This window comes from Rhagoletis pomonella, unplaced genomic scaffold (assembly GCF_013731165.1).
Source record: "Rhagoletis pomonella isolate Grant_MI unplaced genomic scaffold, Rhpom_1.0 Rhpom_scaffold_00011, whole genome shotgun sequence".
NCBI classification, from domain to species: domain Eukaryota; kingdom Metazoa; phylum Arthropoda; class Insecta; order Diptera; family Tephritidae; genus Rhagoletis; species Rhagoletis pomonella.
In genome coordinates, this window is record NW_023458565.1 from 27552119 (window position 1) to 27575548 (window position 23430).

General features: G+C 34.8%; 1 protein-coding gene across 1 annotated transcript in view; it reads right to left on the reverse strand.

Moving 5' to 3' along the window:
- LOC118746951 (dendritic arbor reduction protein 1-like) overlaps nt 1–22974 on the reverse strand; it is a 101465-nt gene extending 78491 nt beyond the window's left edge. Inside the window, exons 1-4 of the mRNA XM_036480945.1 lie at nt 22843–22974; nt 20100–20751; nt 16111–17162; nt 12978–13788 (exon numbers count right to left, since the gene is read on the reverse strand). Of these exons, the coding sequence (XP_036336838.1) occupies nt 12978–13788; nt 16111–17162; nt 20100–20751; nt 22843–22974 (2647 nt within the window). The remainder of the gene's footprint in view (nt 1–12977; nt 13789–16110; nt 17163–20099; nt 20752–22842) is intronic.
- Between the last annotated feature and the right edge of the window lie 456 nt (nt 22975–23430).

Here is a 23430-nt window from a genome sequence, read left to right on the forward strand (position 1 = left end):
GCGCGCCTAGAGGTATGTATTTTTAACGTCGAACGTTTGCAGACATATATGTATGTATGTATGCATGTATATTGGAGTATGTACATATGTACATAGGATTTTTCTGCAGACTAACTATACAATGTTAAAAGCCATATGGCTCATTGTATGCTACCACCACGGCCATTGCCATTACCAACCATTGGGTGTTGCAAGGAAATTAACCCAAATTAGAAGTGAACACATTTCCGAGATTTCTCTCGCCATTCGGTGTGACGATAAGTTGAAATTGCGCATTTATGCTTGAGCTGAGTGGTTGTTGTTTGATGGCTGATGCTGCAAGCTGCTGCTATGGCGGGGCATATGTATCATAAATGTACAAATGTACATCCGCAGTTAGTTTTTATGCTTATGCCCGGCTGAGTAAGCAGATTTGCGCAGTTAAGCAAACGTTTTTCTGTAGTATACAAGTGCATACACTGGCGGTCCAGCACAAATTGCAACTACCATTAAAACAAAAAAAATTAGTTAGAATTTTGTGAATTAATAAAAAAAAAATTTAATATTGTTAATATATAACAAAAAGATATACTTAAATCTAAGTATCCAACTCTGTACAAAATTTATAAAATTTTATCAAATTCCCATAAAAATTTTAAAATTTTTTAATAAAATTTTTTGGAAAATTTCGAGTATGCAGTTTTATAGCCCATTAAATTTCAATGCTAGTTTGAAGAAGCTCAAAATTCCAGTTGATTTTCGAATTTTTTTCCGTAGATGTTGTTGCGCATTTTCCCCGATATATGGAAAAACATTCGCAAGGCCGTCAGCAAAAAAAAAATTTCTAAACTCAATGAGAATTCTGAGCAATTTCAAGCTGGCACATTATTGTACTACAACTTCATACTCGAAATTTTGCTAAAAATATTGATAAAGAAGTTTGAAAGTTTGTACTCAGTTTGAAAATTAGATAGATATATTTAAAGTTTTTATTATAAAAAAACCACAAAATTCTACCTCATTAAAAAAAACAATGGTGGCATGTTATGCGAGACCGCCAGTGTATGTATTCACAGGGTTACATATCCATACACACGTAGATGCCATTTTTATTTTTCACATTTCCCTTAAAGTGGCAAATTTGTTTTTGCGATTTTTTTCCAGCTTTTGTGGTTTGACCACAGTGATTTTCCTTTTTGTTTACTCGTAATTTCATTGTTTGATCGCATATAGTACTCTGGGCAAATTTGCATGCCTGTTGACAATGGTTGACCTCCAGTGGCAGTGTTGAACGAACGTTGGTTTGCTACGCATTTTATGTTCAACAAAAATGTTTAAATATTCGATTTTCCACTTAAGGCAGCACAATAATTGCATACAATTTACCAGAACATACATTTATGACTACTGTAACATTTCCATTAATGCGTTAAATTTGCGAATCCGACTGAGCACAAGTGGACAGAAGCGGAGAAGCAAAAATCTTATGACTGTTTGTGTAAGTTTTAGAAGAGGTAACATCATTTGCAAGTATACAGAAAGTTCCTTTTTCATAGTATAGTAAGATTAGCATAAAGAGATTAAAATAACATAAACATAAAACAAAATAAACTAAATATTATAGAAAATAACATTTACTTATGTTTGGGGAATATAAACGAGGTTGGGATCATATTGGATCTTTCACTTAGACCATTAACTGGTGCCAAGATCTTGAATAAACTTAAAGAAGACGGCATAGCATTATCAAGGCTGACTTATTTAGATGCCGACATTGATCTTATTACGTCATTGTGGGTACTTCGCTTTGAGATCCTTATACGATTTCCTACTAGGAAAATAGCCTAGTTTGCTGGCCTACCGAAAGCAAACGACTCCGTGCAGTCATAGCTCAAAGATGAAAAAATAAGTTGGGTCATCATAACACCCGCCTCACAAATGCAGTTTCTTTTAGCGGAGATCTTTGTAATTTAGAAAACTGCATGTTATCTCTATTTAGGAAAGCCACTAAATACTTTCACAGCAAAGCGGCTTTGAAAACGTTAGTATCCTAAGACATCCAGTTAGGAATGGCACCACAGAGTGACGTCAACACCTCTCTCTTAGCTGGGTTCCTGAACATAACATCGAAGGAGCGAAGTAGCCAACGATATGGCTAGAAAATTGTTCGGAAATGTATGTAGAATACTAGCGGCGTTATTACAGGACTCCACCGATTCTCCAACGACGGCGTATATAAAAACATTTTCCATGGAGAAGTTGATGGGATGAGGAAGAATAGGAATATATACAGTATCTAGCTGTCAAGTCAAGGCTTCTCAATCGCCTGAAATCTCGAATTACTACTAGCATAGCAGAAACAATGGACACGAGACTAGCAAACCTAATAATTCCAGGAACAGACTGACAAGTAATCAGCGAAGAGATCTATAAATTTTTTAATGCCGTAATAAGCTTTGTTCTGCGATTGAGAGAGTATATATCGGTTCTCATTAGCGCATCGGACCTCTCATTTCCATACCTATATTCATTTATGAACTAATTTCGACTTAAAATTTTTGCTTAAACCACAGATTTTATAGTCAGTTTTAAAAGTTAATAGAACATTAAGGAAAAAGTTGTCTGCCTATAATAAAAATAGAAAACCTACTAAATTTTAAGCTTCCAGATAGGAAAACATATGTATTTAAATAAGTTAGATGTAAACAAATATTTAAAAAAAAGCTTGCTAAATATGAAACAATTCGAACCACAGATACGGGTTCCCCAAATATCTCGACTCCTGTGCCATCTATCGGTAAAATCTTTTGTGGAGTTATTTATTTTCATGTAAATAATTTATATACATAAACTTATAGAGAAGTTCTGGCTTAGATATGTAGTTGAAAGTCTTTTGTAAGACAATTGAATGAAAGGCACGGTAGTTTGAAAGACTATGTTCTGTCGCGAAAGTCTTACAAAACAAAGTTCCCTTGTCGCAAAATCCGAGTGAACAAAGCACCGGCGTCCTACACTTACTATAAACGTCAACGAAAGTATTGTATATTGGTAAATATTCAATTCAATTACGCGCATATTAAAATTACCGATTTCGTTCTGAAAAAGCATCCGTGAAGTGAATAATCAAGACAAAAACTAAAAAAAAATTATTTAACTTGCATTTTGCCTGCAGTGGAATTCGAACCCTGACCATCTCTGGATATCAACAAATTGTGGCATGCATCTTTGCGCACTCAGCTACACCCAGGCATATAAATTTGCTTTCAAATGTTGAATATCCATCAACACCACAGCAAGCGGTTTGTACGGAAAACATGTACTATGTATGAATGTTTGTGTTGTCACTGCTCTCAGAGCGGCGCTCTGCATGCTTGGGGTGCATATGTATACTCATATATATACTCAGATGTGAACAGTCAAATACGTGCGTAATAAATTTTGTATGAAAATATCATTTTTAAATTCGAACATTTTTAAACGATAATCAAATATAAAGTATTCATTTTTACTATGCATTATTTCCCTCAGTATATACAAGAGATCCGAGTTCGAGCCTTAGGGCAGCTGCATTTTTTTATTTAACTTCCTTTTCATTTTTAATTTTTAGATTTTTATGTTACAAAAAGAAAAATATATTTTTTTTAATTTCATTTAATTTTTAGGTACTTTTTTCTTTTTTCAACTCAATTTGTTTTCCTTTTTTAATTTATTCTCAATTTAATTTTAAATTATATTATTTTAAATAGAAAAACATTTTTTTTTTTAATTTATCTAATTTTCAGAAATTTATTTTATAATAATTTTTTTCAATTACATTGCTTTCTGTTTTTACTTTAATTTTCTTTCAGTTTTGAGATTATACATATTATTTAATAAGAAAAATATATATATTTTTTATTTCATATCAATTTTCGAAAATTATTATTATTATTATTTTTTTTAATTTCTGGATTTTATTGTTTTAGAAAAACCAATTTTTTAATATCGGTTTTTCTCTTTATAAATTAAATTTTCTTCTTCTTTTTAACTGTTCTTTCAAATTTGTATTGTTTTAAATTTTATTTAATTTTTAGAAAGCTTATTGCTAATCCGTCTCGTTGTCAGATCTTTTAATTAGTCTTTCGAAAGACAAAAAAGAGCATTCAAGATAGATGCCAGAAATGACAATTGTATAACGAAAGACTTTTGTCTTTCAAAAGATTGTGCTGAGTTGAAAGAGATTCGCCAGAATCGCCGAGTAAAGAAATATTAATAGATACATATGTATAACTTTATTGCCTAGTTAGAGACCAGAAAATTTCAAAACTTTTAGTATATTAAAATAATTTTACTACGCAATCTCATGGTAGCAGTGAACTAGTCGACATTTGTCAATCTAAGTATCTTGTTTAGAGTTTCACGTTTAAGCAACTTTAAAATTTCATTCTTTTATCTCTTCATTATAATGCAATACACAAACTAGCGTTAACTACCATTTACTCGCCAACATCAAGCCTGCCTGCCGTCCGACCAATTGGCATACAGCCAAAGTGACAATCGCAGGCAAAATTCTTGATTTTCCGAACGATTTTAAATATTCCATGCGCATATACGGTTAAAAATAGTAACCAACTAAAATTTTCCAATGAAAAACAGACAAAGTGAAATGTGCCAACATTGTCATTTCCGTCTCATATTTTATTTCGATTTTCATGCATAACAAAAAAAAAACCTTTCTAAGTGAAAAATATCAACTGCAAACATTTACGAAAACCAAAGTATCCACCCACAAATGCGCACACCTTCTACACTACAAAAGTGTTGAGTTTTCACTTTCCCACTTGCTTGGCAAGCGATTTTCCAAGTTACGATCACACCTGCCCTCCGCTCACCTATTTACTTGCTGATTTTGTATGTAACTGTAACTGTCACATTGCCGCAGTGTTGCTCTCTTGGCAAGCACATGTTGCACATTACTGTCATGTTAGACAACACCAGCATCTTTTTGCCTCACCACTTCACTGCCTCACTGTGTCTCACTGTCGCTCTGCATTACATACATAAGTATGCATTTGCGACTAAACGCCTCGCCGGTTGCATTAAACTTGTAATATACAGTTTCTTGTTGTTATTTTTGTTGTTGACTGTCTGCTTGAAAGCCATGTACCTACATGACAGACACATGCACATGTAACACATGTCGGTAAGCTGTGGGAAAAATAACAGCGAAAAACAGCCATAACAAGAGCAATGACAGTTCGAAACTAAGCCAGTTTCAGTTACGGTTTCGCTATTTTTTTGTCATCTTTTGGGTTTCTTGTTCGTCCTTTAAAAATTACCAATGCTACTTTGACTTGGGTTTTCCAAATGACAAGTTTGATTTCATAACAATCGTAGCGTAACATCAGTTTGGTTAACTTTCCCGTGAAACGGTGGAGTTGAATTTATTGCTGAACTGCAAATATGTGTCTAGGAAACGACAACCAAATTTTATTTTCTAAATTTGCTTGAACTCAAGCCCATTATTTTCCAGATACTAACGCCATTTTCATTTAACTTATCCCACACTTCTTTACTTAAGCAATTCAGTGGCACACATGTAAGCCTCCAAGAAGCGAAAATCAATTAGCAGCTACATATGTAACAGCCTTAAAAATATTGGGAATGAAGACATAGTCTCCGGCTTCATTCGCATTGTCACCGTTTAAGTGATTTTGGCCAAGTTCAACATGCCACGATGTCGCTTCTTCTTCTTCCTGCTCTAAGACATCAAATAGAAGCAACGAGTGAATGAAAATCTCTCTCCACTTGACCTTTTAAACGCACCTAAGTTTCTTACAACTTAGTATCAGGAGTACCACGTTGAATAAATTCAATGCTGGAGCATCTCCCCTTTTCGTAAGGCATGTCCTTGCCAGCGCAGCCGCTGTATCTATATTAGTTTCTAATTTATTTTCTAATTGTTTTTATATATAATTTCCTTTTCATTTTAGATAATATTGTTTTAAAAATAAATAAATATATATATTTTTGATTTATCTAATTTTCCGAAATTCATTTTTTATTTTTTCAATTACATTGTTTTCTGCTTTTAATTTAGGTTTCTTTTAATTTATAGTTTTACTTGTTTTAAAAAAAATGTATATGTTATTTTTTCAATTTCGTTCACTTTTTATAAACTTAATTTTTTCTTAACCTTTCAAAAATCGTTTCTTATTGATATAAATTTATTTAAAATTTTTAGAATTTATTGTTTTGAAAAGAAAAACTTTTTTAATTTCATTTAAATTTTATGAACTTTTTTGTTATTTTTTATTTTAATTTGTATACTTTTTTGGGCTTTTTATTTTAATTTTCTTTTAGTTTTTAGAGTATACATATTATTTAAAGAAAAAAAATAAATTTTTATTTTATATAAATTTTGGGAAATTATAATTTTGTTTTTTTTTTTTAATTTTTATATTTTATTGTTTTAGAAAAAACTAATTTTTTAATATCTTTTTTCTCTTTATAAGTTTAATTATCTTCTTCTTTTGTCCCCCCACTTGACCTACAGCAGTCTATGAATTGATTTATGCAAAAAAAATTTGCCCAATTTTTGTTTTTAAGTTGATCGCACTTTAGATTTAGCTTTGCGATATGTTCGTTGTTGTAAAGCTCGGGCAGCAAAAGGTTTTTTTGTTGTCAACAACGTCAACGTTATCATCAGGCTCAGCTAAGGGGAGGCCCAGGAAATGTGCTACTTCCACCGGGTCTGTCCAACGGGAAAGAGACTTTAGCTGGGTGGGATTCTGGGGGAATGCGAAGAGTAGTCGTTAGTCATGTGGCGACTCTCCGCATGCCGAGCACTCATTGAGTATGAGTTTAGCCTGCTGCAGTATCCAGAGCGAAGTGGGGCTATTGTGGTGCGCGTCTCTCTAGGCAGACGACAAAGTTCTGTCGCGTCCACGTCTTGTGGTGTGTGCCCAAAACGGCATTCACAGGTCGGGAGTCCATGTAGCTCAAGACTGACTCCCTGTGAATGCCAGTCAGGACTTCGTCCGTCGGTTTGTAGAGATGCCTCCTGACGTGCCTTGGCGAGGGCTGTTCGGGTGCCCACGTCTGTGGCACTCTACTAGAAACTGCTTGCAGAGCATTGTTTTACGCTCCCTTACGGGGATATCTGGACCTCATCGTTAAAGTGGTGTTGGGGCGACATCAGCAGGTATTCTGTCGCAGTCCGGCGACCACACGGGCGCTGCATAGTTTAGGACCGGCCGACCAATTGCCTTGTATGTTGTATTTTCCCTAGGTGCTGCCGGCTAGCGACTTGACGACCTTGTTTAGGCTTTGTACTCGATTTACAATTGCGGTTGTGTGCGCCGAGAAGAAGAGCAGACTGTTGATGGTAACTCCGAGGCTTTTTGGGTTATTTACCGTCGGAATTGGTTCGTCGTCGACGTGACCTAGCTGCAAGCATAGGAGACGATCGAGACCACCTCTGGTGGGTTTATCGGTTTGCTGGTTTTGTCTCTGAAAATGACTGACGAAGCCCCAATGTCTTCAAGTAGCGTGGAGTGGGTGTCAAACGCCTGTGACAGATCAAACGCTATTAGGACTGTTCTCTCTTAGCGAGGTAACCGTAATGCAAAATTCGGAATAAGGGCTCATACACTATTTGAGGATATTAAACATTTAAAGTTGAAGTAGGGGACACTATAGATCAAATCTGGTCACGATGCAAGGGGCATGGGGACCTACCCCTACATAACCATACATCTTTTGCAATTAATATATCTCTTAAGACGATGTATGAATTGGGCTATGTCGGAGCTAGACAAAAGATCTCGTCAAGAAATATAAGTTTCCATTTTTTATTTTTTCAGGATCAATCGCTAATTTTTACTAGCATTTTGCATTCAAATTTTTCTGTTAAGAATCAAAATAAATTTTTAGCACTCTATACTCTATACACATAACAGAATTGTAACAGGCCGATGTCTGTGCATTATATAAACATAAAAAAAATTAGAGAGTTGCCAGCTGTCTGAAAATTGTAGTTTATGTAAATTGAAAAGACAGATTAAATATTGCAATATGGCTGTAGAAAGAAAAAGGTTTAAGAAGGCTTACAGACAAAAAAAAACATTTGTGGAAGGTTGCCACCTGTTTGAAAATTTTAATTTAATTTAATTAATAAGAGAGGTTAAGGAAAGCTTACTGCCGAAAATATTTTTGAGGACTGTTGCCACATGTTTGAAAAATTGTATTCATTTAAATTGATAAGGTATCTTTAGCTTTCGAATCAAGAAATAAAAACCTGAAAATTTTTGGTACTTTTTGAAGTAATGCGTTTTTTGCTAATGCATAAAATAATTTTTTAAATTTTTGCTGAAAGCAAATAATAATTATGTCAAACCAAAGGTTTACGACATCATATTTGTTATTTTATTATGAAAACATATGTACAATTGCTGGACTCTTAAACTAACTCAGGAATCTTTTTTCTCTTCACTTATTTCTTGCTAAATATGTATTTTGTCTGATACCAAATTTCCCATATGATATACATATTTCAGTTACCTTATTCCTTTAATTAAAGTGAATTAGATTTTTAGATATGCTTAAGTGTCGTTTAGAAGTAAAATATTTTTAAACCCATTTCAATTGATACCCATATTGTAATATCTAATTCATTTAACTTATTAAATAATTTTAATAAAATTTGTAACAGGTGGCAACCCGTTTCAAAAATAAAAAACGTTATTGCACATCTACAGGCCAAACCCTGTCACTTGACGTCTCACTTTTTAAAATAGAACGAACTATATGTACATATCTATGTAAATGCCACAAGAACCCAAATTTTCAACTTCAAACTGCATTTACAGTGAAAGTGTGAAAGTTACCCAAAAACAAATTGCATTTGTGAATTAAGCGTCCTCAATTTTACTAAGAAGCGCATTTTCATAATTCTAATTTTACCCACATTTTATATGGAAGGGAAGCACTGTGAAACGTTCTGAGGCTTTGAGAAAAGCAATTGCTTTGTTTTTATTCATAAGACCCATTACGTACCAATGCGTGTAACACTGGAAGTGTTCGGTCAATTTACTACCTACAAGTACTCAAAATGGCAAACTTTGATGAGCCACTACGAACGCAAAGGTCATTATAAAATACGAGCAATATAAATTAAATCATATTTCACTCTTGATAAATCTTCCCGGCTTTAATTTTATGCACTTTTCATATTATCTTTCGTCTGCGTAAATGTCATTAATCCAGTGTTGCAAGATGAATTTTTAATTAAATACTTCACAAACAAATATTTCTAGACACATTTACACAAACAGTAGCAAAAAATATGTATAAGAAATCAAATACATACTTGAAAACTCGGTGACGGTTTTGACAGCTCAGTTCATTAAATATTGCTTGACACACTGGCATGCGAATGCATCCGCTCAAATACTCGGATCACTTGAGTGCTAAGCAAATGCAGCACATGCTGAAATAATTTATGTAATATTTTTTTCTTTTTCCACACACAAAGCAACGACATACATACGCAAGCGACGTGACATTTTTGACAAAAAGACGCACTCTAAGCGTAACTTACTGTAACTGACTTTTTTCGAGCGTGTGTTTGCTTTAAGGCTACTGAACCGATGTGGTTTTTAAAATGCGCCAGAGATATAGTATGGCATGCCAAAGAGGTGCCAATTTGCGGGGAAATACCATTTAGAAGCAAAATGAAATAAAAAAAAAAAATTGTAAAAGTATTAGTGTTTTTTTTTTTGTTTATAATTGCGGCCACAGTGTTGCATTTTCTGATTTATGAAAAGCCGACACTTACTACTGTAGCTTAGCACAGCTTAAGTGACAATATTTTTGAATTATTAGGTTGTCCAAAATGCCGCCATCATCCGGTCGAGCGATTAGTGAAAATGTTGCAAAAAGTTGAAATGTGATAAAACTGAGAAGTACGCAAAACAAAAATAAAGAAATAAAAATATCAAAAACAAGTGAACTAAAGCGTACGTTTAGCAACGCGCTTAATCTGTGTAAGATAGAAAAAATTAGAAAAAGAAATAATTTTTTAAGAAAACTACTTTCAGTTGACGTAAATGATAGCTAAGCCGGCGGCTTAAGTCTTTGAGTAATTGCAAAAAAAACTGGAGTGGTGAAGAGAATATAATATGCGTGCCAAAACTTGTAGATGGCGCCAACTTGGAAGCCTTGACTACATGAACATTAAAAGCAACTAAGTAATTGCAATTGCTTGAATCCGGAAAATATGATAAGCATTTAAGATTTTTGTGAGTTATTTGGAAATCGTGGCGATCACATTTTCATTAAATTTTAGCTGATGAAGGTATCAAGCAGTTTGTTGGATATTGAGAGCCATGCCATTAAGTATTAATTGCCTGTTTTCACTAAAACCTTAACTGCAGGTTAAGTGCTGAGGTAAGTGCAAATAATTTTAACATGGAGGGATTGGCAAGATTTATTTTTTGCTTCTTGACTTTAGGTTGCTTGTACTAAATATCAGCAACTACCACCTTTAAGCTGTGATCTCCTTTTTCTAATAGGCACAAACTGCAGTTAAGGCTTGGTGGAAATGAACTATAAGAGTTATAATTTTTTTTGCCATTTGATATTTGTCAACCAACCGAAATGATTCGAACGCGAAAGGGACACGACATATATTGCATTCCAATGCCACCAAAGCCTACTCATTTTTTTTATGGGCATCGTTCATGTTTCCGCGCAATTTCAATGATCGGGCACGATGAAAGATTTATTGAACGGGATTTTTTTATTGTTAAATTCTAGTTAGGCAAAGTCCTTTAACCATTCAAAGCTAAAACTGTCAACAGTGACGTATGTATGTTCCAATACCCAAAGTCACTTTACATACAGTAATGTGAAAAATAATAGGGACACGACATTTTGATTAGTTTCGGCTATTTTGCTTTTGCTTGTTTAATGTTTATTATTATTTTTTTTTTAGGTCCAAACTTCAAACTTTGTAGAAAAATTATAAAAATTTAACAACAACAAAATTTGTAGTAGAAATTTTAGAAAAACTCTAAGCATGCAGTTTAATAGCCCAGTACCAAGTTGACCGAGCTTTGCTCGAAGTGCATATACTTTTTAAAATTTTCAAGGTTTGGGTATCAAATACTGCTCATTTGGATAGCTTTAAAAAAAATATTTTGGAAAAAAATTTAAAAAAAAAAATTAGCTTTTGATATATAAAAAGTAAATTTCTTGCTTTACAATTTAAGTGGCAACCCAATTTAGAAATGATTGCTGATTGAAATTAACAAAATAAACATTTTTATTACATAGTAGTGTGGCAACGCTGATCGAAAATATTTCCGCACCAAAGTTCTCACCAATACCTTTAATTTAATAACCATGTTGCGATGTTTTAGGGAAAAATGTGTAGAATCGAAAATAAGTGGCAACCTTACACTAATATCCTAGGGGATAACACTCAGTACATGGGGAAAGCATTGTTTAAGAACCTTCTCTTGGTACCCATAATAGTAACAATACCAAAGGTATTGGCACAGTGAATTTTTCGCAATATATGCAAAGTTTTTTATTCTAATTTAATTTCGATAATTTTTTATAAAAATAAAGTCATACTACTCCAAAAAACATAAAAATTAAATCTCTAAACTTTGTGCAAAACTTGGGAAAATCCAATAAATTTGCATACTAATTTGCAACTTTCTATTCAGTTGCTAGAAAACGAGTTTATTTTTGGCAATTTTCCGCATATAAAAAATAATTGTAGAACATACTATATTTTGTTTGGAAGATCCTGCGTCTAAAAGGTCTGGATAGAAAGTCGCAAATTATTATGCAAATTTATTGGATTTTCCTGAGTTTTGCACAAAGTTTAGAGGTTTTATGTTTATGATTTTTGGTATAAAATGAACTATATTTTTATAAAAAATTAACGAAAATAAATTAAAATAAAAAACTTTGCATATATTGCGAAAAATTCACTGTGACAATACTTTTGTTCGTCACTGTATGTGTTGCAAGGAGGTACATTGCTACAATAATCTCTGCACTAACTGCCCTCGTGTTGACACTGACGACGTTAAAATTCAATTTGAAAATGTTAGCAGCAGTGCGCTTTTGCTTCAAGAATTGGTAATAGATTAAAATGGGCATCCAATATTAGGCTTTACAACATCAGTTTGAAAAACTCGCTCGTCTAAAAAAGCGTGCAGAGATCCTGTCCTATTGGGATGTAGGTTTTACCAAATGTCCCTCTCCCACATTGAGGTACAGCGTCGTAGTCGCAACTTCCTTCAGTGGTTGGTACGCGAGAAGTCATTCGATTACATGCACTTACTGACGGCATAAGTCCCTTTCATGCAGTGGCCTCGTAATAACACTCATTTCACGCCGAAGCAGTACTTGCTCTAGTCGGAAGAGTAGCCAGGTATTCTATGCTACATGTGGGCTCTGTAATGGGCATATTCCATTAGCCTTTTTAATAGAGCTATACTACTGCTAGTATTTAAAGGAACATATTCACTAAAAGCGCACTGATCCCAGACAAGACGGCTTTCTGCCTCAGCTGTTTGCGGCTTGGAATACATAATTAATGTGTGCTGGGTCTCAATGACCGAAATATTTAAGTATGTTCTTATTTCGTCTTTGTCGAGTGGGCGCATGTAAGCATCCACCCAATAATTTCGTATGGGTTCTTTAATGTTAAGCGGTCCCAACATTATTACGAAATAAAACTTCCATCGAAATTTTAACATTACTTACCTAAGGAGCAAAAGTACAACCAAATGCGAGTATATTTAAAGTAAAAATTGATAAATTTTAGTCAGTAGGAATTTTCAAATCTTCCTCGGGACCTCAGATTTTTGATAGCTTTAATTTTGCACTATTCAACACATCTCTTCAACTCGCTCTTCATATGCCATAAAACAGTTATTTATAAGCAATTATGAATAACCACAATATCGCTCAAATAAACAAAATAAATCATAACTCACCCTCAAAATCGCAATGATGTATGCGCCGCTTCTCCAACTCCGGGTTGTTACGCCGATTATAGCGCACCGTGCGTATCGTTGGCACAATCAAATTTGCCAGGTGTGCCGGTGTACTAGCACCGTTACCACGCCCTCGCCCCCGACTGTTACCCATTAGGCCACTACCACTGCCGCCGCCGCCGCCGCCGATACCATTGCTGTTGACGCCATGCAGTCCACTGCCGATATCGATGCCAACGCCAACACCGCAACCATTAGAGCCGAGCGTGGTGAGCGTACGTCCTGGACTTAAATGGTGTACGGAGGGGTGTAGTGGCGTCATTGTTGTCGTGCCATTCGTGCTCGAGTGCAGTGTTAAAATGTTGGGGCAAATACTTGAAAGTGGACGACCCTGTTGGTGATGTTGATGTTGATGTTGGTGCTGATGTTGGTGCTGTTGTTGTTGCTGTTGCTGTTGGAGCAGTTGTTGTTGCTGCTGTTGATAAGGTGGCGGTGGTGTAGTGCGTCGATTCGCTGACTGTTGTTGGGCATTGCTGCTGCCATTATTTGCCGCAGCTGCCGCCGCCGCCGCCGCCGCCGCTGCTGCTGCAGCCGCTGCCGCGGCAACCATTGAACTACCCGGACTTCCGGGATCTGAGCTGGGCGGCGTCAATGGCGGTACGAATATGTGTCGCGTTGACATTGAATTGCCGGTTGGTGCTGCAGGTGGGCAAAGTTGCGGATTTGATTGTGATGGCTGGTGTTGTTGTTGCTGGTGCAGCGTTGAGTTTGTTAGAGGTGGTGGCGGTATTTGGTATTTGTGGTGATACGGCTGCCGAGAAAAAATGGAGAAAACCAAAAAGTAAGCAAAACACGTAGGCGGTAATTATAACTGCGCTAATTGCATTCAGTCGGTGCTGAGCTACATTTTATTATTATTTAAATGCCATTGATTAATTCAATAGCAGATAATTGTTACACTGGTATACAAATTTTCAAATTCTTTTGTATATATGTAGAGTGCCTGATACAACACTGGTTAATGGGGCTATACTGGACCTATTCTAAATGCTTCTGAATTATTGATAGGAAGCAACTTTTTTAAAGCTTGTGCGGAAACCTGAACTCGGCAATCTATAGTAAAAACCTATGAGCATTTCTAGGTATTCATATACAAATCATTTTCGTTTCAGATATTTAACCCTTAGATATTTGTGGAGAGATTTTCAGGTTAATTTTTTGTGTCTATACATTTTCACGCAATTTGTATTTAAATTGTTTATAGGTATATGTTTGCCAGGATTCCGTTTAAAAATATGCTACAAAAACCATTTTTAGGGTAAAATTAAATTTCAATTCACTACTGGAATAATAATACACTTTTTTTACGTATAAAATTGGCTGTAGGTAGCAGAGATCGTAAGCGTTATGATTTTTATAATAAAAATCATAATTTTACCGTTAAAATGATATTATTATTTTCCCGGTGAAATTTTACGGTTATTTCATGACTTTCATTTTATATGATTTATATTTTTTCGTTCATATTATAACCGTTATTATCAAATTTAATTTTTTAGATCACAAGAGATTAATATCCGTCTTAAAAATATAGATGGATACTATATACACATAACGGTTAAAAATGATCGACAAAAACTGCAAAATAACGATTATTTTTGGACGAAAAAAATAACAATTATATTTGACCGAAAAAATAACAAGTAATTTTTAAGCAAAAAACAAAACCGACTTCAATTCTCATATACAAATTTAAGATTATCGTTAATTTCTTCACGATCCAATTATCGAATCTAAACCAAACCACCTGTGAGGTAACATCTTTCATTTAAAAAAAGAATTATCGAAATCGGTTAACTTGGTCCAAAGTTATGCGGTAACATACATAAAAAAAATAAAAATAATCCGAACTGATAACCTCCTCCTTTTTTGAAGTCGGTTAAAAATCCAAAAATTAAAGATTATTCTTGATCTTAAGAAATAAAAAAAAAAACATGAGGAATTTGCAATGTTCTAAGAATAAAAATGCTGGCATTTAACGGTTATTTTCGGTCCCTGTTACCTAGGGGTAGAGCCATCACCGCTAAGTTCCATTAAAGTCATGTTAAGTAAAAATTAAAATGAATTCCATGGCTGTCCACAGTTTACTGCAGTAAAATGTGTATGTTTTATATGTTGCCAACAACGGTTCTTCGTCTTTGTGCAGATGATGTCGTCGAGCATTTGAGGCTTTGTTTGCGAATATGTAGTTTGGTTGCGACTGAAGTTTTCTGTGCTGAGCAGGATAGAAATCTATCAATGGATCTATCTCAAGGGTATTAGTCCAAAAATGCATATCGATGGTCCTCTGCAATAGCAAGATAACTCAAAACTAAAAAAAACCCCTTACTACTAAACAGGAGCACATGTCTCTAGTCCTCTTCTAACCCTTACTAGTTATTTAAAACTGCTTTATAAAAACTTAGTAAAGATTAGACATGGGTAAGACTGAATAAGAAAAAGATTAGAGACATCAGTCACTGTTACGATATTGGTCCGGTCACTCTCCAGGGACAGTACTTCGATAAAATCGAACTAGTTGACAATTCCACAGAAGGTTTTCTGCGCTCTAGCAATGCGCGTCATATACCTTAATACAACAAAAACAGCCAGTATAAGTAATAACTAAATTTCAAAGGTACTTTTAATAATTTTAATTTTAATGAAGTAGCAGCCTATAGATACTGTATGTAAATGAAAATGATGTGCCGGTAATATCGACCAGAATAAACCTTCAAAAAAGTTGAAGAATCCTGTTTATATCTATGACTAGCTCATGGCTTGTGTTAAAACAAACCTCAATTTTTAGTACCGAGAAAAATGTTAACTCTCTGCTGGCTAAACGAAAGAAACGCGGTGACCAACGAACGGAGAGAAGTAAGAGAGGTTGGATTCGCCTCTTTTTGGCAATTCCGTTTGCAAGAGAAATTGGGATACAATCAAATTCGTTAAGTAAGTCTGCTTGGGTGCAAAATATATGAAGTGGCCGTCGTGTATAAGTGAATAAAACATCTCCCCCCACCCAAAATTTGTAGCACAGTGTAACCGCAATAAATATGCAACTATGTATAACTCAAGCGAGCTGCACACTCACCTGATTGCTGTGCCAACTATAACCGTAGCCTGCATTCAAGTTGTTATTCATTGTGGCGTTATTGTTATTATTATTATTGCCCGCATTGCCATCCAGCGACGTTGCCGCCGTTAAGTTGGTCAACGTTACGGACGTGCTGATTGTCACATTCGCCGCAGAGGATGAACCACTGCTACCACCACAACCACCGCCATCATTGAGATAATTATTGTTGCTACTTAAATGTTGTTGTTGTTGTTGAGATGCATATTGTTGATAGGAAATATTATTGCTATTATTATTATCACTGCCATTTAAGGCGCCACTAACACCTGCACCACTACTGCTGCCACTCAGCTCAGCATTGTGACTGCTCGCGGTGCTACTGCAACGATTTGGTTGATTAGGACTATTGCTATTGCTGCTATGCAAGGAGGCGGCCATATGTTGCTGCTGCTGCTGCTGCTGATGATGTTGCTGATGTTGCTGATGCAATTGCATTAGCGTTATAGTATCATCACCGTTGGCGAGAGCAACATCTGCAACGCCGCTATTGCCACCTAAACTGGGATGGTGTTGATAGAGGTGTTGCTGGTGTTGTTGTTGCAGATGCTGTTGCTGCTGCTGTTGCCCAATGTGGTGGTGCTGTGATGGCAGTTGATAGTGCGCATAGTGTTGTTGTTGTTGTGCGTGCAGGTGTGTGTGTTGCTGTAGCGCTGGCTTCTCCGTCTTGATCTCCATGGGACTGAGCAATGGGGTGGACAATGTTTCCAGCAACGTATCATCGAGTGCCTCCATTTTCACTTGTGGCAGCAGTGTGTTGGTCGCATCCAAGCCACTGCTGCCGGCATTGCTAGTGGCACTGCTGCTGTTGCCGCTGCCACCGCCGATGAGCGCTAAGTGTGATGTCGCGCCACCGGCCACCGTTGAACTTGAGCTTGAGCCGAGCATGAGCGCATTCTCAGGATCGATATTTTGTATTGAGCTGGCGATATCCTCCCACAGCGCTGGCCGTTGGTAGGGATCATCGAGGTCAGCGTAGGGATTGCAAAGAGCCTCTTTGTTTTTGGTATCTGGAGAAGAGAGAAGAAGAACTTAATTAAAGGTCATAAAAATGGTGTAGAAGTCAAAAAGCTTCAAAGGAACGCTGCCTAAACTATAAACTTATGAGCGACTAAATAAATGAATAGCTAATGCGTATTAGTCTCACGTCCACTGTGGCGCAGCCGAAATTTCCATAGTATTTTTCACACCTTTTAAAGGCTATGAAGCTTGAACAGTGAGCAATTCATAAAAAAGAGAAACCCATCATTCACAGCTGCTGTAGTTTTCGTTAATCGTATGCCAAGGTAAATATTGATTACGAAGCAAAATTTAGAAACGAAGCAACATTAGCTACGCATTGGCAATAACAACAACCAAGTTATGGAAATCAAATTTAAACTCCCTTTAAACAGCTTATGAGCTTGAGCCTCGACGTGTCAGTTCGACTCGTTGACACTTTGTGATCAAGTAGCAACAACAAATTATACATATTAAAAAAGAAAAGGAAGATAAAATGAGTGGAAGGTTTTCGTGCTTAGATTTGGTTTCAAATTTCACAGCTGAATAAATTATTTGTGGCGTATTCGCTGAGCTGGGCTGACAAGAAAATGCTAATGCTGGTAAATAACGGTAAATAAAAATCAATTTTGTCGCTATTTATTTTAACGATTTCACTCTTTAGCTTTCAGCGGTGTAGTTGACAACAAAATATATTAAAGCTGCAAAAAATTTGTAAAAAAATAAGCATAATACATATTATGTTTTCAAAAGCAAATATTTAGCATGATATCCATTTATTTTGGTTGAAGATCATGTCATCGACTACGAACAAACTACTCATGTTTACTAATTTTTATTAATAATACTTTTTGGTTAGTCTAAGTAATTTATTGAGCGAAAGCACTAACATTGTCTCTTCCTAATGCAGCTGATTCAAAGATGTGGAATATAGGACTAGCGATGGGCCTACAGCTAAAGAGGAAAGGCTCGATTTGAAAAGGAATTTCGGTATTGACTTTTCTGGTCTTTCAAGTAACACTTGGGTGTATTGCAGCTGCCTTCAGAAACCATTAGAATTACGTAAAATTGAGCAGAGCTTTGAGACCCGATTCAGGGTCTGCTGTAAGCCTCGAAAACGCGGTTTATGCAAATAAGAAAAAATCGGGCATGGTAGTATAATTTTCCCATTCCCATTTGGCATCCAAGAACACTCTTGCCACCCACTAAACACTGTAATGCCTTCAGGGATCTTTCTCAAGCAATATTTTTTTTTATCAATCTTTTTTTGTACTGACTATGCGATGCAGTTTTCTCATACAATGTATGTACATATGTACGCTCGACAAATTTTTTTATGAAAGACACTGTCAGCAAAAACATTACCAAAATGCAACGCGATTATTTCTCACCTTAAAGCTTGCCTTTTATTGTACTAAAATTTAGTTGGCTAAAACTGCATACTCAAAATCTTTCTACATAGAAGATAATTTAAAAAAAGTATAAAAGAATAGTAATTGCAGAGATTTTTCGAAACTTTTTAAAGCTCTGGAGGCGGCCATAATACGGTTCGCTGTAATCTTCTGATGCAATTTTTCGTATTATTAGAAGTCGAAAAAATTAATTTGTTGACTAAAGCTGGCGTCAGATAAAACGCTTGCTTCGTTTTGCGTGACAGATTCGCTTTGACAAAGGGCTTACAAATTCTTTGATGATAAATGTGGTGGTAAGTTTCTACAAAAATTTTAGGTATAATTTTTTTTATCTTTTTTAATTTAATTTACCTATAATTTTTATATTTTATGGTTTTAATATGAAAAATATATTTCTTTTATTTTACTTTATTTTTAGGAACTTATTTTTTATCTTCTTTTAATAAATTTATCTTTTTTTGTTTTTCAGTTTAATCTTCTTTTAATTTTTAGAATTTTGTCACATACAAAAAATGTTTTAAATTTCACTAAATTTTAGATTTGTTTTTAATCTAATTTGTTTTAATTTTGTTAATTTAATTTTTTTTTTAATTTGAGTATTTTATTGCTTTATTTTTTTTTATTTCACTTAATTTTAAGGGACCTATTTTTTCGTTTTAAATTTGTTTTTCTTTTCTTAGTTCCATTTTTTTTAATCTTGAAATTTATTGTTTTACAAAGAAAAAAACTTGTTTGATTTCATTTAAGTCTTAGAATTTTATTTTATTTATTTTTCCTTTTTTTAAATCAATTTGTTTTTCTTGTGCTAATTTCATTTAACTTTAATTTTTATACTTCACCAATTTTAAAAGAAAAATATATTTTTTTATTTCATTTTATTTGTTGCCTTTTTAAATTTAATTTTCTTTTAATTTTTAGATTTTGTTTTAAAAATAAAAATATATTTCTTTTAATTTTATGTAATTTTAAATATCAACTACTCTAATTTTTTATTTAATTTTTTTCTTTTTCTAATTAAATTTTTAGATTTTATTCTTATAAAAACAAAAAAATACTTTTTTAAACTTCGAGTGATTTAAAAAAAATATATTTTTATTTATTTTTGCTTTAATTTCATTTCATAATTATGTTCTTCTTTAATTTAACTTACTTATATTTATAAGTTATTATTGTTTTAAATAGGAAAATATGTACTTTATTATTAATTTAGTTTAAAAAAAAAAACTTATTGGTAAAAGGTGAAAAGCATAACGTTAGCAGATCTGTCAATTAGTCTTTCAAAAGAAATTAAAGAGCTTTTAAGACAGTTGCCAGATCTGACAATTATCTTACGAAGGCCTTTTTTCTTCCCAAAGAAAGTTGAAAGACAGTTGCCAAAATTGCCCTGTTATATTAAAGTTTCTGTGAATTTTCTGGCACACCTATATTAACTACCTGAATTAAAAACCAAAACATATTTTTACATATCGGTAGCATAAATAACATAAAGCAGTACGAAAAGTAAAACAAACTATTAAGCCTTCATCGTAAACTTACCAAATAAATATTCCTTATCGGCTACCGACACTGCGGTCGCCGACGCCGTCGCACCATAGGCGCTGGCTATTTCATATGCCACTGCCGCACTGCTGTCGTACGCAGACGCACAACCCGCATATGACACATTCGCACTCGCATGCGGAGAGTTTGAAGTATCGGCGGGATTATCACTAGCCGAGGCGGACGTTGAGGATGATGACGCGGCATTTTGTTGCACAGCGCCAGCGCCAACTGAGGCAGAGGATGTTGACTGCGAGAGTGCTGTAACCGTTGTGGATGCCGACACCACAACCGAGGTGGATGCCGATGAGTGTTGAACATAAGTTGCATGTTCATGATTGCTACCGCTACCACTATTGCTATTATTGGCAGCGGTGATGGCGGAGGTGGTGGCAGAGTGATGCAACTGCTGCTGATGCTGCTGCCAATGATCGAGCGTATTACTGCCACTATGATTGCTTTGCGGCGAAAACAATTGATGCTGGTGTTGATGCTGATGCAAATGCTGATGATGATGCTGATGATGGTGCAGGTGATGGTAATGGTGGTGGTGGTGTGGCGCGGCGGCGGATAATACTTCAAGTTCAACGTCTGGCTCGATTTTGTGCAAACGACCCATCAGCTCATGCCGATAGTCAAATTCGGGGGACTGAAAGTAGAGAGAGAAGAAGATGATGGGAGTTATTAAATACAATTTTTTGGGGTTGAAATAACTAAATAATTTATGCGTAATATTTAAAAGAGCCAGAATACATTAAAGCCAATAATTAAAATTTTTTATCAAGGAAGTCCTTTGTTGCACCTCGATTTCGTTAACGTTATTAAATATTTGTTTGCTCACTTGGCTTCCCATCTAACTAGTTTTATTTGTAATTCGACAAAGGTATGATAGTATAACAGAAAATCCAGTGAACTTCTCAAAAAAAAAAATTGTATTTCGAAAACCTCCAGAAAAAAATGTAACCTCTTCGAAATGCCGAAAAAATCCTAAACAAATCATAAATAAATCCCCAGGAGTCCGGAAAAAATTGCTACTATGTAATTCCAAAAAGCTTAAAAAAATATCTAAAAAATATTTGCAGAAAAACTCCAGGAACCCCTAAAAGTTCTAAAAAAAATACAAACAAAACATACTAAACTTCGTAAATTCTAAAAAACTGGGAAATTTTCTCCGTAATATATAAAATTCCAATGAAATTACAGAAAATGTTCTAAAAACTCCGTTTAAATATTCGTAAGACATCGCTAAGCATAAAATACTTAGAAAACTTTTACAAAAACTGCAAGACGTCCGGAAAAAGCTTCGAAAAATCGAGGAAAAAATTCCAAGGTTCACAAATTATCACACAAATTTAGAAAAATTCAGAATAAATGAAAGAAAAACATTCAAAAAAACAAATTATCTTTATTTAGTTCCGAAAAGTCTTGAACAATCGCCTAGTTCTCCCAAAACATCCTGGAAAGGCCTTGGGAATTTCTGTAGAGTACATCGAAAACTTCAAAGCGTCCAAAGGATTTAGAGAATGAAAGTCACAAATAACAATAAGTCTTCACAAATACCCAAAAAGGCGCAATAAAGAGCTGTAGATCTGCAACAATAATTTGTAATGCCGAAAAATTATGAAAATTGCAGAAAACTACAAAAATATACTCAAAAGATTTCATAACCAAATTTGAAAACATCGGCGAAAAGATACTCAAAAATTCTAAATACAAGATACCGAGAATCTTCAAAGGGTTTTAAGAAAATGTACCTATGACAAAATTTCATGTTACCTAGGGAGATGGGCTGTTCTCAAAAAATCCTGGAATGAGCTGTGAAATTTCAAAAATATCTCGAAAATCCCAAACAATTTTAAATATATGTTTTATTAATAGAGAAAAAACTCAAGATGTACCTACATTAAATTAAAATCCAAAAACAAGTCACAAAAAAGCCACAAAAATTTAAAACAGTAAGAACTAATTCCGATAATACCAGAAAGATACTATAATTTATTTTTAATTATTCCGAAAAATAATAAAAAAATCCCTAAAGAGTTCTGGAAAAGTGCTCGATAGAGTCGCGTAGAATCCCAAAAATACTATGTTAACCCAAAAAATGCATGAAATTTGCAGAAAAAAAATCCGAAACTTAAACTAAGAGGGAACCCAAATACCGTAAAAAGGTTTCGAAAATCTTCTGTAGACATCCAAAGAAAATGCTTAAGGTTGAAAAATTTTATTTCAAAAACACCCAAGAATATTGTGAATATAAGAATCTTGAAAAAAATTACAAAAAAGCGGCAAACATTTAAAAAAATAAGAGTTAGACTTTAAGAGTCATAACGTAATCCCAAGACCTTTGTAAATATTTGAAGATTTAAAAATTAAGATTAAAAAGAGTAGCATAATTCTTTTGAAAATGAAAAACTCGAAAAACACACACAAAAAACTGCAAAATCTGCGTATACTTTTGTCGTACCAAAAGAAGAGATATTTTATGTCAAATTCAATGCTTTAAAATTCGTCCATCGAAGGCCACAGAAAGTGTCCGAAATGGACGCAACCTTTGCAGCATTAATACAGCTAATGTGCACATCGATTAACATTACTGATGCTGAAACTGTTAAAACTGCTGATGCAAGTGTTAAATTTCTTGTTGCTCTGACATGAAAGATAGCGGCAGCTATTGAATGCGCTTGCAAGACGCGCGTGCTCAACTCGGGTGCGTCATCAATGGCCGCAGCAGCCGTCAAACTGTGGCATACACCATGTCAGCAACAGCGATATTGTCACCAGTGTTGTTGACGTCTTTGAGGCCACTGTGGCTGCTGTGCGTTGCAACAAGACTTGTTTCTGCCACGCCACCGCTACTGCTGAGTTCATTCATTCAACGTTTTTATTGCCGTCAACTTTATTGACAACAGTGCATAATTCGTTGTTGCCACTTCCTTACCTTTTGCCTTGTTGCATGTATGTATGCACCTCTTCGCCGCATTTTCGCCTTTGTCCTCATTTGCTCTAAGGTCATATATTATCGCCTACCTGTTTTTTCTCCTCTACTTTTATTTGTTTATTCAGAACGTATATATGCGTACGTCACGCACTTGCTGCCGCATACATATATTAAGCGCTGGTGATATGTATTAACGGCCGCAGCAATGGTGCAGCGCAGAGGCTCTTGTGGCAGCTAACATAAAATAGTTGAATGTTTATATGCTGGTGCAGCGATAACTATACTATACTACAATGATAGCACAACAGCAGTACCACAACAGCATCCGCATGAAGAAACAGTTACTTGCACACACACAAACACACTTTCAAGTACATTTATGCCACGCGC